This window comes from Nematolebias whitei, chromosome 12, assembly GCF_014905685.2.
Source record: "Nematolebias whitei isolate Nwh7 chromosome 12, NemWhi1, whole genome shotgun sequence".
NCBI classification, from domain to species: domain Eukaryota; kingdom Metazoa; phylum Chordata; class Actinopteri; order Cyprinodontiformes; family Rivulidae; genus Nematolebias; species Nematolebias whitei.
In genome coordinates, this window is record NC_056509.1 from 39,288,293 (window position 1) to 39,307,216 (window position 18,924).

General features: G+C 38.0%; 1 protein-coding gene across 1 annotated transcript in view; it reads right to left on the bottom strand.

Annotated features, from left to right (window-relative positions):
• gphnb (gephyrin b) overlaps positions 1-18,924 on the bottom strand; it is a 137,540-nt gene that overhangs the window by 16,289 nt on the left and 102,327 nt on the right. The window contains exons 9-13 of the mRNA XM_037685907.1: positions 17,826-17,867; positions 14,322-14,396; positions 7,863-7,919; positions 3,387-3,429; positions 1,271-1,408 (exon numbers count right to left, since the gene is read on the bottom strand). Of these exons, the coding sequence (XP_037541835.1) occupies positions 1,271-1,408; positions 3,387-3,429; positions 7,863-7,919; positions 14,322-14,396; positions 17,826-17,867 (355 nt within the window). The remainder of the gene's footprint in view (positions 1-1,270; positions 1,409-3,386; positions 3,430-7,862; positions 7,920-14,321; positions 14,397-17,825; positions 17,868-18,924) is intronic.

Consider the following 18,924-nt stretch of genomic DNA (forward strand, 5'->3'; position numbering starts at 1 on the left):
ATGCCATTCATAATCAGTTTGGATATTATCAGTCTAAACAACACTGACAGAGTGTAGGAGTTGTGGTTTTGTCCCTGGTGTCGCGTTTGTGTGTTCCACTTGATCCTCTGTTTCTTTTTATAGGGCTTGTGTTTCTTTAGTATCTAGCCCTATCTTGTGTTGTGTTCTTGTCTTGCATCCTCTGTCTCTTTCTCTGGCATCTATGATTACTCACAGGTGCCTTCACTTGGTCTAATTGGTGTTTCCTGTATATAAGTCTGTGTCTCTGTGTTAGTCCTTGTCCTGACATTGTCTTATATCCACTGGTGATGATCTGTCTGTTATGCAAGTACCTCCTGTTTATCCATGTTTATTTTGCTGCCCTGTCAGCTCTTTTGCATCGTTAATAAATTATTTATTTTACATTATCCTGAGTCCTCGCCTGCTTGCCTGCACCACTGGGTTCACCAGCACCAGCATTTTGTGACACAGATGATTTTCAGCTTATTTGGTGATGACCTCCTGATTCTCTTGAGTTTTGTGTAAACTTAACTCTGCTATTTAAAAGTCATATCCTAAAGGTATTTAACATGCTAAAATTCGGTTTTGTTCAAAATTCTTAACAAATCGCTTCTGAAAAAGCACAAATTGTACTTGGCTTGAACATGATGAGAAAAGCTGTGCAGATAGTGGCCATACAGATTATTTTATTAATTTTAAAAGAGCATAAAAAAATTATTTTTCATATTTTTTAGCTACCGGAGGTTGTGCTGCGAAAAGAAATTCTGTTGTGCAAAAATGTGCCCAATGCTTGTAAAATGTTTTTAACTAACTGTAGCCTTAAAATTTGCAATTAGAGTCCTATTTTTATCCACTTCGGAATTTTACAGTTTATGTTTTATACCTTTCAGCTGATCATATGGGTGAAACATAGCTGAAATCTTTGTTCTTACGTCAACTTTAGTGAACAAACGACCAAATAAGAATTTTATCATAACAGAAAAAAACAACTAAAAACATTTCCAGGCAAGCTTTATTTGACATATTTTGTCAGAGAGACTGACGTTTCTCCTCAGCTGGCAGAAACTGCTGATTAAGTGAAGCGTTATGAAGGAGCAAGTTGCTGCACTGATCTGAAACGAGTAGCCAAAAATCCCAACATCCTTAGAAGATGATGTCACAAAAAGGCCAGCAAATTTATTCAGGGAGATGTCAAAACGCAGAACGGAAAAAAGGGTGCAGGTTTGAGGAAGACGCTTGAGTTCCTGCAGCAGTGGATGCCCCCACTCACCTCTGTAGTTGATGATTTCAGTGCCCAGGATGGCAGTCATCTCCAACACAGTGATGAAGGCCTTGTCCATGGAGGTAAGTGGGAAAGGGGACATGCGATGCCTCCGGGCCACCTTTGTGATGTCCACTGCACTGTGACCTGAAAAAATGAAGGAGATTATATTGACTGGAATTAAATGGGGGCCACAAAATCCAACAACTAAAAATAGAGAAAAGAACTACAGATTAATATTTTATGTTGTTTCTTGTGTTGGTCATTAACTCCTTTTTTAAAACAACACAATCAAGGGAGAACAGATGCATTTTTATTGCTCACCACTGATGGCTATTTTTAGAAATTACCAAATGTGTGTGAATTACCAAAGAAGAAAAGAAGAAGCTTTTCTGAGCCAAAATACCTTAAACGAGAAAACAAGTTTACTGCCTACTGTTGAATGTCTACTGTCCACAACTACCGGTAATTAACTTTTGGAGTCAACTTTATTCAAAATGTGTTCATGTTTTTCAAAAACTCACACAAGAGCATTAACCTCACAGACAAATTTTATTATAGAGGAAAATAAATGTGGAATATATTAAAACAATTATCAACATCGGAAACTGTAAAATCTGCGATTGATGGTACCCGGAAACACAAACAAACCTAAAATGAACCTGAACAAAAACACAACAAAAATGCAAATCATTGTTTTTTGTCTAGGATGAACATTTTTAGGATTTATTTTGTAAAGAGACTTTAAAGACTGAGTGAAAATGAAGGGGGAGTGAACAGTACTCTGTTCAGATTCACAGCTACGACAAAGGGAATCCTTGCATGATTCATGTAAGAAAATGGACGATTTTCACTTTTTTTATGACAGAAGAAACAGTTTTGATTGATGCCACCTGATATTCTGCACTTGTATTAAAAGCAACCTTATGATGAGACAGTAATCCATGCTTTAACATCCAGGCTCGATTACTGCAATGCACTTCTTTTTGGAATCAGTCAGACCTCTATTGCACGTTTACAACTGTTTCAAAATGTTGCAGCCCGATTCTTAACTGGTAAAATAAAGGCAAACTAAAGCACATTACACCAGTTCTGGCCTCCCTTCACTGGCTCCCAGTTCACTTTAGAATTCATTTAAAAATACTTCTGTATGTTTTTAAATCTCTGAACAGTTCTGCCCCCTCTTATCTCACTGATCTGCTGCAGCCATATGTCCCACAGCACTCTCTGAGGTCAGCAGACCAGATGCTTTATTGGTTACAGGCACTGGTTTTAAGATCAGAGGCCTTCTCTGTTGCAGATCCAAAACTGTGGAATGAGTTACCACTGCATGTCAGGCAGGCTCCCTCTCTCATTGTTTATAAGTCTCGTTTGAAAACTCACTTTTATTCCCAGGCTTTTGACACTGCGTGAGTAGATTTTAACGTCTGTATTCTATAATGTTAGCCATTTAGTTCTTATCTTTACCTATTTGGATCTACAAATTTTATCCTGTGTCCTTTGCTTATTTTGTTTTTGCTGTACAGCACTTTGCCTTGTTGCCGTTTTAAGTGCTTTTTAAATAAAGTGGTATGTTATGGCATGATCTGCATAGCACAGCCTTCACACTAACAGGAAAGCAAGATTATCATGATTTGTTTTTTATCTGCAGGTATAAATGTGTGTGAGAGGAGACTGGCAGGACGTACAGTCTGGTTTGTTTTCTGAGGCTGTGGGGCACAGCTGGTTGGTACACGTGCTCCATCACAGCCCTGATGGTCTAATAAAACCTCTTAATAACTCCAAAAGGTAAACAGAACAAAGCAAGGTGTAACTAATGTGTAAATTTGCTTTCTTTCCTTATGTCTTTATCCCTTTCCGCCTCCCCCTTTTCTCTGCCTCACAGCAAAGAATATTTGGCATGCTTTGATTTGCCTTGACCCAAATTCATTCCTTTAAACGCACACTTCCACAACATGTTCTGATACTTAAAACAAGGCTCAACAAGCTCCGGCAAAACATTTCTACACACATATATATGACATGCAAAACACACAAATCACAATCACACTGTCACCTCATATACACGTTTAAGATCTGTTCATGTGCTTAGGAGCATGTGGAAGAGAATAACTCTAGCACTTACTTGATCTTAGGATATTTTCTTTGCTGCTGCATCGTGACTGCACCTAGAGATGGGGAGTGATTGGGAGAGACAGACAGAGGGCAAAAGAGGAGAAAAAGAGAACAGAAGCAGTGGTAATTTGAAATAAATCACGCTGATCTTTTGACATGGAGAAGAAGACAAGCTGTTCGTACAACATTCAGAAGCGCTGGCAAGAGCTGTGTCACACTACACTGTGCACTTTGTCCTGCTTGATGAGAGATGGCTACATCTAAGGCTTTACATTACGTAACAGGTGATAGTGACATTGATAAATGCGCCGACATGTCACAGCATTATTCATGTGCTTAAGAAGACTACACGGACAAAGGCAACAAGATACAGAGTGACAGTACTGCATCACAATGTCGTAAACGATGTAGTCACTGTGTTACGGTTTAACACTGAATGTAGCGGACATGTGGTGCTGAGGATAGATACTGGCTGTTCAGATGCGGTGCAGGATGGGAGGTTTTCTCTGGAGATCGCTGATGCTGTGTGATAGCCTCTCATAATCTGTGGCGAGGTGGGGGAGGAGAGCAGAGATGGTTAAAACTGAGCTGTTTCCCCAAAAGAAAAAAGTAAAAGGAATTCCCTCCAAATCCTCAAGATAATAGAAAAAAGATATATATTTGGAACGAATATACTAATTTTGATTTAATATAAAATTTGTCATCATAACCACATTACATATGAACTTGTTTATATCATAACTGGAAAAACTTTTAATTTTTGTAGATGCAAACCAAGTCACAAACAGCTTACCTATAGAAATTGATTACCATATTTTTCGGACTATAAGGCACTTAAAATCCTTTAATTTTCTCAAAAATCAACCGTGAGCCTTATAATCCAGTGCGCCTTATGTATTAATTATAATTGTGCTTACTGATCTCAAGCTGAAATTATGTGGTACAACTGAACAATGTTGAGAGTTATTGTGAATGAGTTGAATAAAATTAGACTTATCTGAATGTTTGGTGTTGCTTAATGCGCCTTATAATTCGGTGCACCTTATAGTCCGAAAAATACGGTATATATAGTAATTTTTTTCTTCTTTTGGCTGCTCTCTTCTTCAGGGGTCACCACAGTGAACTAAGTCACACAAAGACTTGGCAATTTTTTTTTTATTATAGATGATTATATAGTTAATTATTTATTATAAATGCAGTGTCCCAATTCCACAAAACATATAAACTATGTGCAGTGTGGGCCAACAAAATTTTTGCATCAGTTTACAGAATATAAGAGCATATTTGGAACTATACAAAGTCAGAGATTAAGGTCCTCGTGTTTGGTTGCTGACTGTTTCTTCCTATTTATTTAGTTCAGTGTGGGATTTCATAGCATCTATCTGAAAGGCTGCAATTTGCAAACAATGGACTATGCCATTTTTCAGTCTTCTTCAAGCACCATGGTGAGCTACTATGTGCAGAAAGTCCACCCTAAAGCTTTTATTTTTATTTATTCATTCTGAGTTACTTAAATAGTTAGCAGTCCAACATAGTTCAAGTGGGTTGATGCCCATAATTAAATAATTTCTATTTTAATGTGATTTTAAGCATGCATAAAACATTATTTTATAGTAAAATTTTCTTTCAAAGAGTGCATATTGTGCAATTTAAATTTCCATCCATGTCGGTTACTTAATGTAAAAATCTGCAGTCCACAGCAATGAGATATTTTTATTTTAACTCAGCAGTATTTCCCTAAAACACATTTGTATTTTGCTCGGCACATCGTGAACAAAGCTTGAGCAACTGTCACGTACTCTGCCATTTTTGGATCATGTATCTGAAACAACAGGGCAAATGCCATTTAAAGGAAGAGAACAAAAAGAGACAAACAATGTCTCAGACATAAGTAGGCAAAATATACATTAATAGTGTATTTTATGAGGAAAAAATCAATTGATTTGTCATTTTAGGCAAAACCACTCTTCAAATTCGACTGTGATCATTAGATTCTTCTCAAAGTTTTTAAGCCCCTCTTTTTATATTCCATTATTTTCCATGGTCCAGTTGATCAATGTGGAGGTTGAACATATTCTGGCAGTAAAGCTAAGCCGACTATGACCTTTGTTTCCACTCTAAAATCCTTTCAAAATAAACTGCAATAGCAAAACATTAACGTATAGGGGAATACTCAACAAAATGTCTCCGCCTCATAGGCATCGCAACATGTGAAGGGAACGTGTCCCCCCATATTTACCATGAAATATTAGTTCACCCAGCGCCATTTCTATTTCTTCATGAACAAATCCATTCCACTTGATTAATAGGAGAATATTGATACCACTGAAAAATCCACTCCTGGTTTTCCTGGTCACCTACAACAACTCACCACACTGCATGCAGTGTTTCCCCTAGATCACTTGATGGGCGAGCGGGGTAAAGGTATCTCTGCGTTGAGCGCTACCTTAACTATGCCATGTTACTGCGGGCAGTTGGGGGGGTTACGTTGTGTGAGAGCTCGTCTGTATTGCGTGCCACTAGCTTAGCGCTACCTTAGTGCAGGCAGAGCACTGTACCCTTCTTTACTGAATCAAGGGTTTACTTATGTAGGTAAACGTAGATATTTAACAACCCGTTAAAATACACCAGAATGCAGGAAATGGCATCTACTTTATTCAAAATTTTATGGGGGAGGACCCCCAGACCTCACACCAGTGTGTCTTCCCCATATTACAAAAGCTTCTGATACCAGTGCTTCACCATCTCTCGTTTTATGGAAGAGGCATTGGTTGTATTTTTGGGAGCAGTCGGTTGAAGAAAAACACTTGGGCTGGAAATAGAATATCCTCAAGACACAAAAATATTCAACATGCACTGTCATACAAAGTGATGACATCATGTCTGAGTTCCTCATCTCTGTGGGCCAAACCCTCTTCAGATCAAATTAAAAGTTTTAACTGAGTTCCAAGGCTGTGGATCTAAAGACGTATCACTACAAAAGTATCAAAATAAAAACTTTGAGTATATCCAATGTATTGTAATCGCTTTTCCATACAAACAAATTGTAGGCACAGAAAATGTTTGGTATAAATATGTAATGTGGAAGTGGACACAGCTCTAGATTGTAAAATTTTCTGTGATTATATTGAAAGAATAGTGGCATTTCTTTTTGTTTTTTTATACATCAAATCGGGTTTTACAGCAGCAGCCTTGCAGTGAAATTTATCAACATACCTAATTAGGTGCAACAAGATTAGCAGCAAATAAAATTGAGACATAAATTTACAGATTTGTGAGTGCATACGCTGCCTTTCCTGTTAAAATGGAATTTATGTTAAACAAAACAATAAACTGCTGCACCGTCAGGATATCACAACCCAGATTTATTTATTTTAATTATAAAGTAGGCATTTTCTCGTGCTTTTTGGGGAACTCAGCCTCAGGGAATAATCAGAAGGGGAAAGGGAATGACAATATGTGGTTTAGTACAGATTTAGTGAATGAATACTCTATGTGTACCTTCATAAGTAGAGGTCCATTAAAGGAATGAAGATTTGCCAAAACAGGCTTGTTTATGGTCCTTTGATTTCATATGTTTTAATTCAAACGGTCTATTTTGCAGTCATTATCTGTTTTAACATGCCCTTCACTTGCTCTAGGATCTCCAAGCCCTCCCGTTCTCCATAATAACTTCTGTGACCTACAATAGTTATTGAAAATGTTGGGTGTGGGTGTTGCATGGAGAACCAAAACACCCATGATGAAGGTGACGGTCTCTCTCCTCACCCACCCACCCTTTTATCTCTCCTCCCCTCCCTCACAATCTACGGGCTAAAACTGCAACACCAAACAGCCAAGGTGAGATGATGGATGGAAGGAGGTGAGGAGGAGTGATGGTGGAGGAGAAGGAATGGTGAGGAAGAGAGAGACGAGTAAAGAAGGTGTGACCATCAGCATGACGTGGTCCTCCAGCTCGGAGACAAAGAAAGGTAACAGAAATAGGAAGCACAAACTAGACAGACTTCACTAAACTACAGAGCTGAGACATATCAAAAAGATGGAAACGCGGGGAGAAGTAAAAGCAGTAAAGAATTGTCTCAATGACATCTACTTAACAGACATCCAGCACACCAGACAGAGCTACTGAAAGCAGAGCAAGTTAACCAGAGAGACTGAAACGGAGACAGCAAGGCACATGGAGGAAGAGAAAAAAGGAGACAACAGGAGACAGAAAATAATACGTAGGAGACAAAGAAAGAACCTTGACAGAAGTATCGAGACAAAGAGTGACGAGAGCAAACGAAGGACAGTTTGAGAACGAGAAACGAACGAGTGGCAGCAGACAGAAAAGAGAGATGGGCGAGTGAAAGCCAGAGAAACAGCAAGGAAAGCGAGGAGGGGAGGGCAAAGAGCGAGGCATTGGTTTTGCGCGCTCCTCGGAGGAAAGTGAGGGGGAAAAAGGGGAAGGGAGAGAAAGAGAGGGGGGAGGGGGCAGGATAGTTACTCGAGAGCTGAAGGTCCTCCTGCGATCATCTTTAAGCCCCTCCAACCTACACTGGAGCTAGTGGAGATAAAGCATTGAATCACAGGCATCAGTGCATCTGTCCCAGCAACCACAAGACTACAGACAGACGAAAGGACACCGACAGACAGGCAACCACTACGACAAGCAACCCTAGCAGAATCAGCACAGACAGACATAAAAATAAAGAAAAAGTTAGTTAAAAAGAAAAATGTTCAGGCGGCAAAATGTAGGCTCTTAAGATCACTGATAATAATGTTGCACGTGGACTTTTTAGTTTTAATTTCCCCTCAGTTTAACTGCTATAAATATTATTTATGTCATTATTTTATATATATATTTTACATATATGGTTTACATTATTTATTTTTATGAATACTGATTTCTTTGTAAGTTACACCAAGTAGGAACCATTTTCTAGTGCTATGTTGCACTGGGGACACTTTAAGTTGTTGCAACCCTCCTCAAAAAAAAGCATGTGTCACTGCCTGATCTGTTACAGAAGCACAATCCGTAGTGTCAGCTCATTTATGCATGCGCTAAAAGGAATACTTCCGAGTCACAAGGATCGCCGTTGTTTATGAATAAGAACTGTCTTAATTTACTTCGAAAAGTATGTGCTCTATCTTCACCAATCTTCATGTTGCTAATTTACGCCACTCGTATTTCCGTTAAAATCATTGACATGTTTCCGACATTGGTTAAGATGATATGCGATGCATTAGACCTGACCCCCAGCCTGGGCTGAATGAGGAAACCCTGCAAGATACAGAATTAATTATTTCTAGGGATGCACAATATTGGATTTTTGGCCGATATCCGATATGTTAAAACTTATTTGGCCGATAACCGATACCAATAACAATATTTTTTTCCCTAGACCTACTTACAGAGATTCCATACCTTTCTCTGCTATGGAATTAAAATACTACATTATTCTGCATGGTCTTTGTCAATTTGGCCTGCTACCAAATGCAGATGCCAAAAAGGAGGCTGAAAATGATGTAACACTTCAACTTGGATAATGTTTAATGTCAAATTTATTCATGACATTTACTCTCTAACACAATGACAACACTTGAACAGTGCAAATTTGTAAATTTACACGAATCTAACCTGTTCACAAGCGACAAATGAAAAACACATAAATAGTAATGCATTAATAGAAATACTTGACTGTTTCTTAAATTAAAAATTAACTTAAAACAGAAGCCTTTTATATCAGTGAGTTATTTTTATGGAATGGTCGATGTCCGATATTTAACTTTATCGCTAATATCGGCTGATACCGATACAATGCCGATAATATTGTGCATCCCTAATTATTTCCAAGGTGAAACAGCGCCGCTCAGTGGTGAAGCTGCATATCGTTTTAGCCAATGACGTAAATATGTCAATGATTTTAACGAAATACGAGTGGCATAAATTAGTAACATGAAGATCGGCAGAGATAGAGCACATACTTCTCTAAGTAAATTAAGACAGTTCTTGTTCATAAACGGAATTATAACATTGTCTAGGAAAATTAATCAATTTATAGAAAGAAATATTTTAATTAATATTAATAAATATGGTATGTTTCATATATATATATTAATAATATCAAGTGATTATTTCCAGTACATTTTCCTTAATCTAGCATATTCAACGGTGATCTGTGCAACCTGGAAGTATTCCTTTTAGCGCGTGCGCAAATGAGCTACACTACGGATCGTGCTTCCGTAACAGATCGGGCAGTGACAATGTGCAGCAGGAAAAGTTCGATGCTCCGCCTAAAGGTTTGAGGTTACATTGCCCATTTTCTTTTGAAGTTTTACTTTTGTTCCAGCGAACTCATTCCCTCTTTGGTTGTGTGCAGCCAGTGACGTGTTTATTTGTGTTATGTTGCATATTTTGTAGTAAATTTGTGTGCAATACATGAATATGTAAATTTTGTACATTGTTATGTATTTAGAGCAGTTCGACGGTGGATTTGATGGCCATAAGTGCCGTTCAGGTGAATAAATCCATCAGTAACAGAAGAACTACGGTGTTGCATATTTCCTGGAGGGAATGATACTCACTAGTATTCCCTTTTGCTTCATTTAGGTTTGAGAAGTAATTATCTTTAAATGAATCTCCTGCCTCTAGGTGAGCTTGGTTTATTTTGGGGCATTATTTATTTACTTATTTAAAACAGTATTTACAATTTGTTTGGCAGGTCCTCTGTTGTCTCGTAAATTGTTGTTTCGCGTTGACTTTTTTTCTACTCGAAGCACAATTTACTCTAATCAAGATTACGCTAATGTGTTTGCAAATTCTCAGGTCAGCTTCTGATACCTCTAAATATAACTCCATATCAATTAAACGAGTCTTAAAAACTTAATTGCGTGTGTTATTCAGGGCTCCGTCTTGGGAGAGATTCTGCGAAAGTGCAATTATTTTCCAACATTTATCTCATCGATCATGTGAGATTTTGTGCCCGAAAACTTTAGTGTTTGCTCTTTATTTAGCCAATTCGAAGTTTATTGCAATAATTAGGGCTTATCCTTTTGTCAAACCTTGAAGCACAGTGGAATAAAGTTTGTTTCCTTTAAATTAACTCCATTCTTTCTTGTATTTTCTTTACATTTCTTAATATAAATGGACTCTATGTAATTACCATCATGCGCTCAGCTTTTAAGAGAACAATGGTTGTTTTATAAATTATTATTTTTGTTTAACCGCCAGGATGTCCAGAGTTTTTCTCTTTGAAAAACAATCTTTTTAAAGTTAAATACTTTCTTCAGGAACTAACAGTTTTTCTTTAGATTTTGGCTGCTTTTTCACTCATTTCTTAAACTGTCGTCCTGATCATGACAGCATGCCGTGTAGTGTGAGCTTAATAAAAAAATAAAATAAATAAAAAATTAAAAAGCAGAGCGGAGAAGTGGCAGACAAAAGAAATGTTGGTGTCTTAAAGTCATGTCATTGAGAAACTGGTCAAATAAATCAACAAAAGATTTCTCAAACTCTAAACTCTAAATATTGAATTGATGATGAGATTTTACAACTTTGGTTTTCAGAAGATTTGAGTCTTGAACTTCTTGTTTTCCACAATTTTATTGTCCTTTTTTTTTGTTTATGTACAATAAAACAAACTTGGAGGACAAAAAGTTTATATGTGGTGTTTTTATCTGCTTAACAATGAGTGTTAAAGGCAAAAAATAAAACAACATTTTTCATGCGATTTTCCTGTTCTAATTTTACTACAACTATTTTTTCTACTAGATAGCACCCAAAAAGACAATATTAAGAGATACTAATGAGAGGCATATTGGATAAGAACCCCAGACAGAGCAAACAAAACAAAGGAGTATTATATTAAGGTAGCTAAATATAGCTAAACCAAAACACAAATCAAACTTGCAGACACTGAAAAGCACAAACAAAACAACAATTAGAACATATGTGTACAAAGCGTGCCTTGCTTAAAAGCAGTGGATGTCTATAATTCAAATAAATAATATGAGTAACAATGAGCAAACATAAAAAAATCACTACCTTGCTGATTTCTTTAAACACAACAATAATCACACATTTTCTTAACCCAGTTTTACATCAACCTGACATTAGTGTCCTGCTGTAATGACTAAATTACTATATATTCAGTCACCATGAGTATAAAATCAACCCAAGTTTAAATGCTACAGAGGCTTGATGACACCACCTCTGACACAGTGGGAAATAGATCTCAGGATGACAAGATATACCTCAGCAGATATGATCATCATACCATCAGTAAGCAACAGGGAAAGACAGCTTGCATATGGAGATGAAGACAGTGGAGGAGCTACAAGAAGATGTGTGTGGAGGTGAAGAGGAGACATGGAAAATGAGTGCTGAAGCAGACTAGTATGTTTCGGATGTTTAAAAGGGAAATAAATAAAGCAGGCAGTCAAACATTCTCAGTTATTTCTGATCTATCTTTAGAAGCAATCCCCCCTTTAATAGTGAGAGAGGTGAAGTGTGAGAAATGCACAGGTTGACATCCTACACAAGCACAAACACAATAGTTTAAAACTCCTTAAGAATAGAAATAAACGAAGAGATACACTTTTATATTTATGTGGGTGTGAGCATCAAACGGGTCTGACAAACTAAAGAATCCCTAACGACACACCTGCTTTAAGGCCAGAAACAATAATCACGCTACATGACAAGGCCCGTCGTCGCCGCGGAAACAGCCTGACGAGGGGTTGTCATGGAGATGTGCCAGGAAAATCAATATGCTGTGGGAACGAGTGGCGGCGCCGAATACAGACACAGAGCAACGAGTGTGGCCAGGCTCATGAGACACGTGCCTCAAAGCTCGTGAGCCAGTCGCCAGCCGGAAAGACGGGAAAAAAAAAAAAAAAGAATCGATGAAACCAATAAACGACCGGCTGAAGAGATGCTCGAGGAAATGATGGGATGCAACTACTGCGGTGCTGAGCTCAGCAGAAAACAAAGACGTTGTCAGACAAATTATGCAAAAAGAAAAGAAAAAGAGGGAGGAAGAGCAGGATTTATACGTTCACCGAGAGCAGGAGAAGGTTGTGGCAGAGCAGGGAGGCGTTTCAGTCGACTGAACTTCGTTAACTCTTGGGAGCAAAAGTCAAAATGCTGGAAGGTTAACGAAAAATAGTGGCGTGCAAAATGAAAAATAAAAGAAAGTTTCTGGTGCTCCTTTCGCTTATCGACGAGTACCACACGATTATTTTGTAATTTAGTATTTCTGTATTTCACAGTACTGTGCAAAAGTCTTGAGCCATTCCCTCATCTCTTCACATCTTGGTTCCAAAGAGCCAGATGTTTGTGATGATCTTTAAAGGGGTCTTGACAAATAGTTCTAACTTTCACAAAGTCTTAGAAAAATTTTCCCTTTTGGGCTTTGGTTTAATTTTCACTTATTTTCAGTTCAATGCCTGACTATATTTTGTTTGTCTCAACTTTTTCAGGACTAAAAAGGATCCTAAACTCAAAGGATGAACCAGTGTTGTGTGGACACACAGGAGATAACTTAGCAAAGAACCAGTCATAATTAGGTTATCTAGGCATCCTGTTACCAACAGCCTATCTCAAAGTCACAATTTGTTCCCATTTATTTAGTTGAATCTATGGAAAGACAACACAGTTTTATATAAATATAACAGTTTATTAGCACCAACAAGATGATTCTGAAAGGGCTTTTATCTAAAAACTTAACATACAGTCGACGAGCAACTGAAGCATCATCTGTATCAGGACTTTGATGGATCTTTAACTTATTTCTCAGAGAAGCATGGGTTCCAGATTCACATATGTCAAACTCAAGAGCTGCAGGCCAAACCTGGTCCCTCAAGATGATAATTTAAATGTAAAAATTTTATATTTTTCTTAAAAAAAAAAAAAAAACCTGATAAATACATAATTTATTATAGACTTCTCTTGCCATAAGACTAACTTTGAAGCCAGCAAGAAGCTTGGATCATTCTATCATTATTGCTTCTGATGTGGAAAGCATAAGAGAACGTCAAGTGAGACAGATCATGAACGTGCAACCAAGAAAAGATATCAGATATCTGACTCGAGTTAGCTGAAAGTGGGCCATGGCTCGGACAATGTTTTTAAAATTTGACTCCAGTTTTCTCATGTTTTAATCACGCATAGTCACATGGCCACAAAGAAAAACTCTAGAAAGCCTTTACATTGATCAAGACCACGTTAAAAGATTACAAGGTGCAGATCGTTTCAAGAGAAAAATACAAAAATAATTAGGAGTGGATTAATACTTCTGCACAGTACTGTCCATATTGGGCACACACGTTCTCTGCAGGAACAAAACAGCACCAGACACAAAAGAGCAAATGATCAGATGTGTGATGGATGAGAGAGAAAGAGTTCTGGTGCAGATCTGACGACGGAGGCAGTGAACAGGAGAAATGATGCTGAGCTACAGAGGTGGTGGCGCACAGGTCCACCAAACCTCCACACCAGCTCTGAAAAACACAAGTAGTTTCTCCAAGTTCCAAATGGCTCAGGAAAAATCAGGTCAAAGAGGAAGGGATCCATAAATGCTTTTGTGCTTAAAACAAAAACTTTTTGATACAAGCTATTCAAATGTTATTTACACCTGCATTTGTAAAGGTTTGTAAATGAATTAAGTGTTCTAAAGAGCCAAACTGAAAAAAATGTGATCCCTTAGATCAAACTACAGCCTGACAGAAGCCTCTGCGCTCTTGATGATTCGTGGTTGTGGCAGCACAGAAAACATTTGACAACATGCCCCAGTGAAAAATATCCATTCTAAACTTCAGGTGCAGCCTAACGTGAACTAAAGTGCTGAGCTTTTCTGCCTCGCTGCCTCTGTCTGTGTGCAGGCGCGGTAATGCATGTCACGTGCGTGGTGTTCTGTGGTACGCCTGCATGCAAGTAGGAGGAAGTTGCTAGAAGCAGGTTTACCTGGTCCAAGGTAGAGTACCTTGACTTGAGCGTGATGACCTCATCCAGGTGAGCCCTGAATTCTCTCCGTGAGGCCTGGGGGGAGCCACAGGATAGTCACCTTCATACCACAAACACATACACTGCCACACTCAAATGGCATGCACACACACTCTGAACAAATCAGTTAGTGGTGCTGTTCTTAAATAAATAAATAAATAAATAAAACATTTGCACACAAACTCATCTAACACACATGTGAGGACCACTTATAGCCTCACACACACACACACATTCTGCAATCGATCAAAGGAAATGTCAAAGTTAAAGAAAGTGGCAAACATGTCACTGGAAAACACGAACCATCTACGACACAACAGAGCCGGACATGGATGTAGACCGGAACTGGGTCAGTGGGTCTGATAACCGTTCTGGTGGAAGTCACATATCTGTTTAAGTCTATGCGATCGCTGACCCAGCCCAAGGCCTCTCTGGATAAACTAGAACAGCTAGAAAGGAGGAATTAGATTTAATGAATTATAAACATGTTTAAATGACGCTACATGTTCTAAAGCTTGTGTTGTCCAAATCTCGGTCAGTTGCGACATTACGTATTTACCGTACTTTTAGCAGGACTTAACTTTTGCTTCGAGCAGAAGTGCCGAGACTCTATGAAGCGTCTCGTCTGAGAAGCAGAGAATGTTTTAGAATTAAAGGCCCATCTAGGTTGAGTCTGGTGATTATGAACTTTAACATAAACTTTATTGATCCCGCAGGGAATTGTTTAAAGGGTCTCTGAGGAGCCAGTGTCTGGATTATCCATTTTGGGTTTTTGCAGTAAAAAGTGCAACATGACAGTGTGCAGGGAAAGCAGCCTTATTAGTCAATAGATACACTGTAAAAAAAAATAATAATAATCGTAATTGTTCAATATAAAACTGGCAGCTGTGTTGCCAGGGTAATTCTGTAAAAAAAACAAACAAACAAACAAACAAACTTTGAACAAGTAAATAGTTTTACAGAGTAACCCATAAATTCAACAGTTTTACTAAGTACAATTTACATATTATTTTGTAAAAAATTTCACTGTACTTATTATGTATTTTATGTAAAATACATGAAAATGACATTTTACAGAATAATTTATGGCTAAGTACATTTAAAACATAAATTTAACAATTTTATCATCTACAAATGCTACTACTTTTACTGTAATTTGAAAATTTTTAATACTAAATAATCAGTTAAAAATGGTTACATTTACTTGTTTTCAATGCACCTGTGATTTACAGTAATAAAGTGTATTTACTACAATGATATATTGTTTTGGATTTTGCAGTATTTATTGCCATTTCACAGTTTTTGTAATGTAATTTTCACGGACAATTTTTACAGTGTACAAATCCGTCTATGTGTTCTGTTGTAAAAAACAACAACAACAACAACAAAGCAACAATCTGCTAACGCATAGAGTCGCTCGTTGTGTCTTTATATTTTTCGTCTAAGGAGCCAAACTTTAAATAACCTTTCAAGTGGTCTTGATCAATTGTTCTCCAGACTTTCTAAAGTTTTTTTCGCTGTTTTTCATTTATTTTTCTCTTAAGTATTTGACCATTTCAGAATATATTTTTTTGTGATGCCATTTAACATTAACATGTGAATTACTCAGACATAATGATAAAAATAAAAAAACCTTCAAGGAATAAACTTGTAAATTGTCTACACATAACAGCAAAAAAAGAACCAAATTGTATCTAATCTGAAGCAGTTTGTGAAAAATACACAATTTGTTCTAAATGTTTTAATTGACAGTTGAACAAATTTCAAAAGAAAATGTTTTGACAAACTAAATGAGTATTTTAGCACCATCCGGGCAATTTCTAAGAACTAACTAGATGCCAAACAAACTTGGCACAGTGTTAAAGAATGATACATCATAGTTTTTTGTAGTTTTTAAAGACATTACTTTCAGATACAGGCCACTTGTCCTGTTTGTTTATATTTTTTAATCATACACTTAACTACATATAAGGGGTTTTGGTTGAATCTTGAACAGAAAATATGTGAAAAGGGTACCTTAAATCCAAGTAAAAGCTTTGAAAGACTTTGAGAAAGCTTGAAGAACTATTGAACAAGACAATTTAAGAATATTGCATAAAATCTCCTTGTAAACAAAGAACAGTAGTCTCTCGCTACTTTGCGGTTCATTTATTGCGGACTCGCTCTACTGCGGTTTTTCAAAATAAGATTGGACATGACACACAACTGGCTATTGATGGATGAGCCACACGATCAGCATGGAATTTTTATTTAAAATAAATTATTTTAAATTATGTAGCACCTCCTGCACCTCTGTGCAGCCCACACTGCAGGATAAGCTTCCTGCTGCAGCTGATCAGCTGTTCGCACAGAGCGGGGAAGTGGGCGTGGCCAAGAGCACTTGGAGGCAAGGAGCAGAGGAGGCAGGGAGCTGAAATCATGATATTCTGTGCTCTTTTAGAGCGTTTAGAGTTTAGAAACGTTTAGAATATTGCAAGAGTGTGGGAAGCGTTTAAAATGCCTTTATATATATTTGTACTACAAAGTGGTTTTTCACTTATCGCGGAGCTTCAGGGTACAGATCCCCCGCGATGAAGGAGGGACTACCGTACAAAGAAACCATGAGGGTTTTTTGGCTTTTGCCATTTTGAGCCATTTTAAACGTTTGATGCCAATTTTCTTATATTTTACCCTAAAAAAAAAGAGTAAATTTAGTTCACTTCTGCTCTTTGCTTGGATTTCTAAATGCTGTTTTTGTGTTCTAAAAATGGTTGAAAAAAAGCCTAAATTGTTTTGATGCAAAACTGGAGGGGAAAACAATTTGTTCCCGCCACCTTGAATGTTTTGCGTGTTGTCAAGTTTAAATACAAACTCTGTGTTGTCATTACAGTTAATCAATGAATTCCAGTACCACATTGGATAAGTGTCCAGGATGTTCACCTCCCTCAAACTGAGGTTACGCTCTTATTATTCACAGCAGCACATCAGACTGATTGGGCCACGACAGGGTCGTTGCAAAGGCTTTTACCTGACTGTTTTATATTTTATAAGCTGATGTTTGTGTGTCAGAGAGGCCTTTTTAAAGGAACTCAAGCAGAAAAATGCACTTTGTTTCTACAAGCAACACCACTTTCATTCAAACACAAATACAAGCATCTTTCAACTTCACTTCTGAGGTTGAAACGCAGTTGAGGACATGTGAAGTGATGGAGGTTTGAGCAGGTTAGACATGGTGTGTTCACCAGAACGAGGCAACATCAACACATAACCAGAGTTAAAAGAAAAACACAACCAAACTAATGCACAAAAAACAGAACGAAGTACAACAGAGACAGGAGTGAAGCAGGCAAGAAAACACACACAGACACACGAGGAAGGAGAGGAAGGCCAGGTCATGCCAGGCAGGAAATTAAGGGTGCTGTTGTAGAGGGAGCGTAATCCCATGATGCTGGCAGTAACGGTGCATCACAACACGTGCAGGAGTACCTCAGCAATGCTTAAGGTGGATGAACAGGAGGGGAGCCGCGCCTGGTGCCACGAAAAGAGAGAGGAGGGCAGAAGAGAAGAGGTTTAACAGAGCCAAGGCCAAGTTAAGCAGGGAACAGAGGCACACAGAGACTGACGCCCTCTGTCTTTCAGGAGGACCTCTGTCTGGCAGGTCTCTGTGTGACTGTCTCAGACCGGCCAAAGGGCAGCCAAGGGCATGATGGACAGGACAGGAAAACAAAGGACAGGTGAGGACAGCAGGTAGGAGCTGCATGGCAATTAATTCCCCTCCAGAACAACAAAAGTTCCACAAGGGAAAAAAGAACAAGACAATTTCAATAACATTACTTTGAGCATCAACAGTTCTTACAAAAGTTGTTTCTAAGAAGTCTAAACAAACAAAAAAAAAAAGATATAAGTATCTGCCTATTTTACCAAGTGATTCCAGTTTCAGTTTGGGTGCTTTTTTAATTATATCTAACATTCAGCCACTGGATAATTAAAAAAAAATAATTGTTTAACAACTGCAGTTGTTTATGTGCTGGAGGGAAAGTCATTCACTGTGACCACGACAGCTGCCGTGCAGCATTTTATTCAGGTTTTATTGAGTGAAAATATCAAAAACAAGAACAGGAAAGACACACCATCTGGGCTGGCAGAGGTTCTTACTCCTAACTCAGGTGTCACTAGAAATCCATTCAGAAATATTACAATAGTCCCTCGCTAGTTTGTGGTTCGTTTTTCGCAGACTTGCTCTATTGCGGTTTTTCAAAACAAGATTGGACAAGACACAATTGACTGATTGATGGATGAGCCACACGATTGGCATGGGATTTTTTTATTTAAAACAAATTATTTTAAATTATTTAGCACCTGCTGTACATTTGTACAGCCCACACCGCTGGATAAACTTCCTGCTGCAGCTGATCAGCTGTTCTGCATGCAGAGCAGAGAAGTGGGCGTGGCCAAGAGCACTTGCAGGTGGAAAAGAACAGATGAGGAAGGGAGCTGAAATCACGACATTCTGTGCTCTTTTAGAGCTTTAGCAACATTATTTAGACTATTGCAAGAATGTGGGAAGGGGTTAAAACACCTTTAT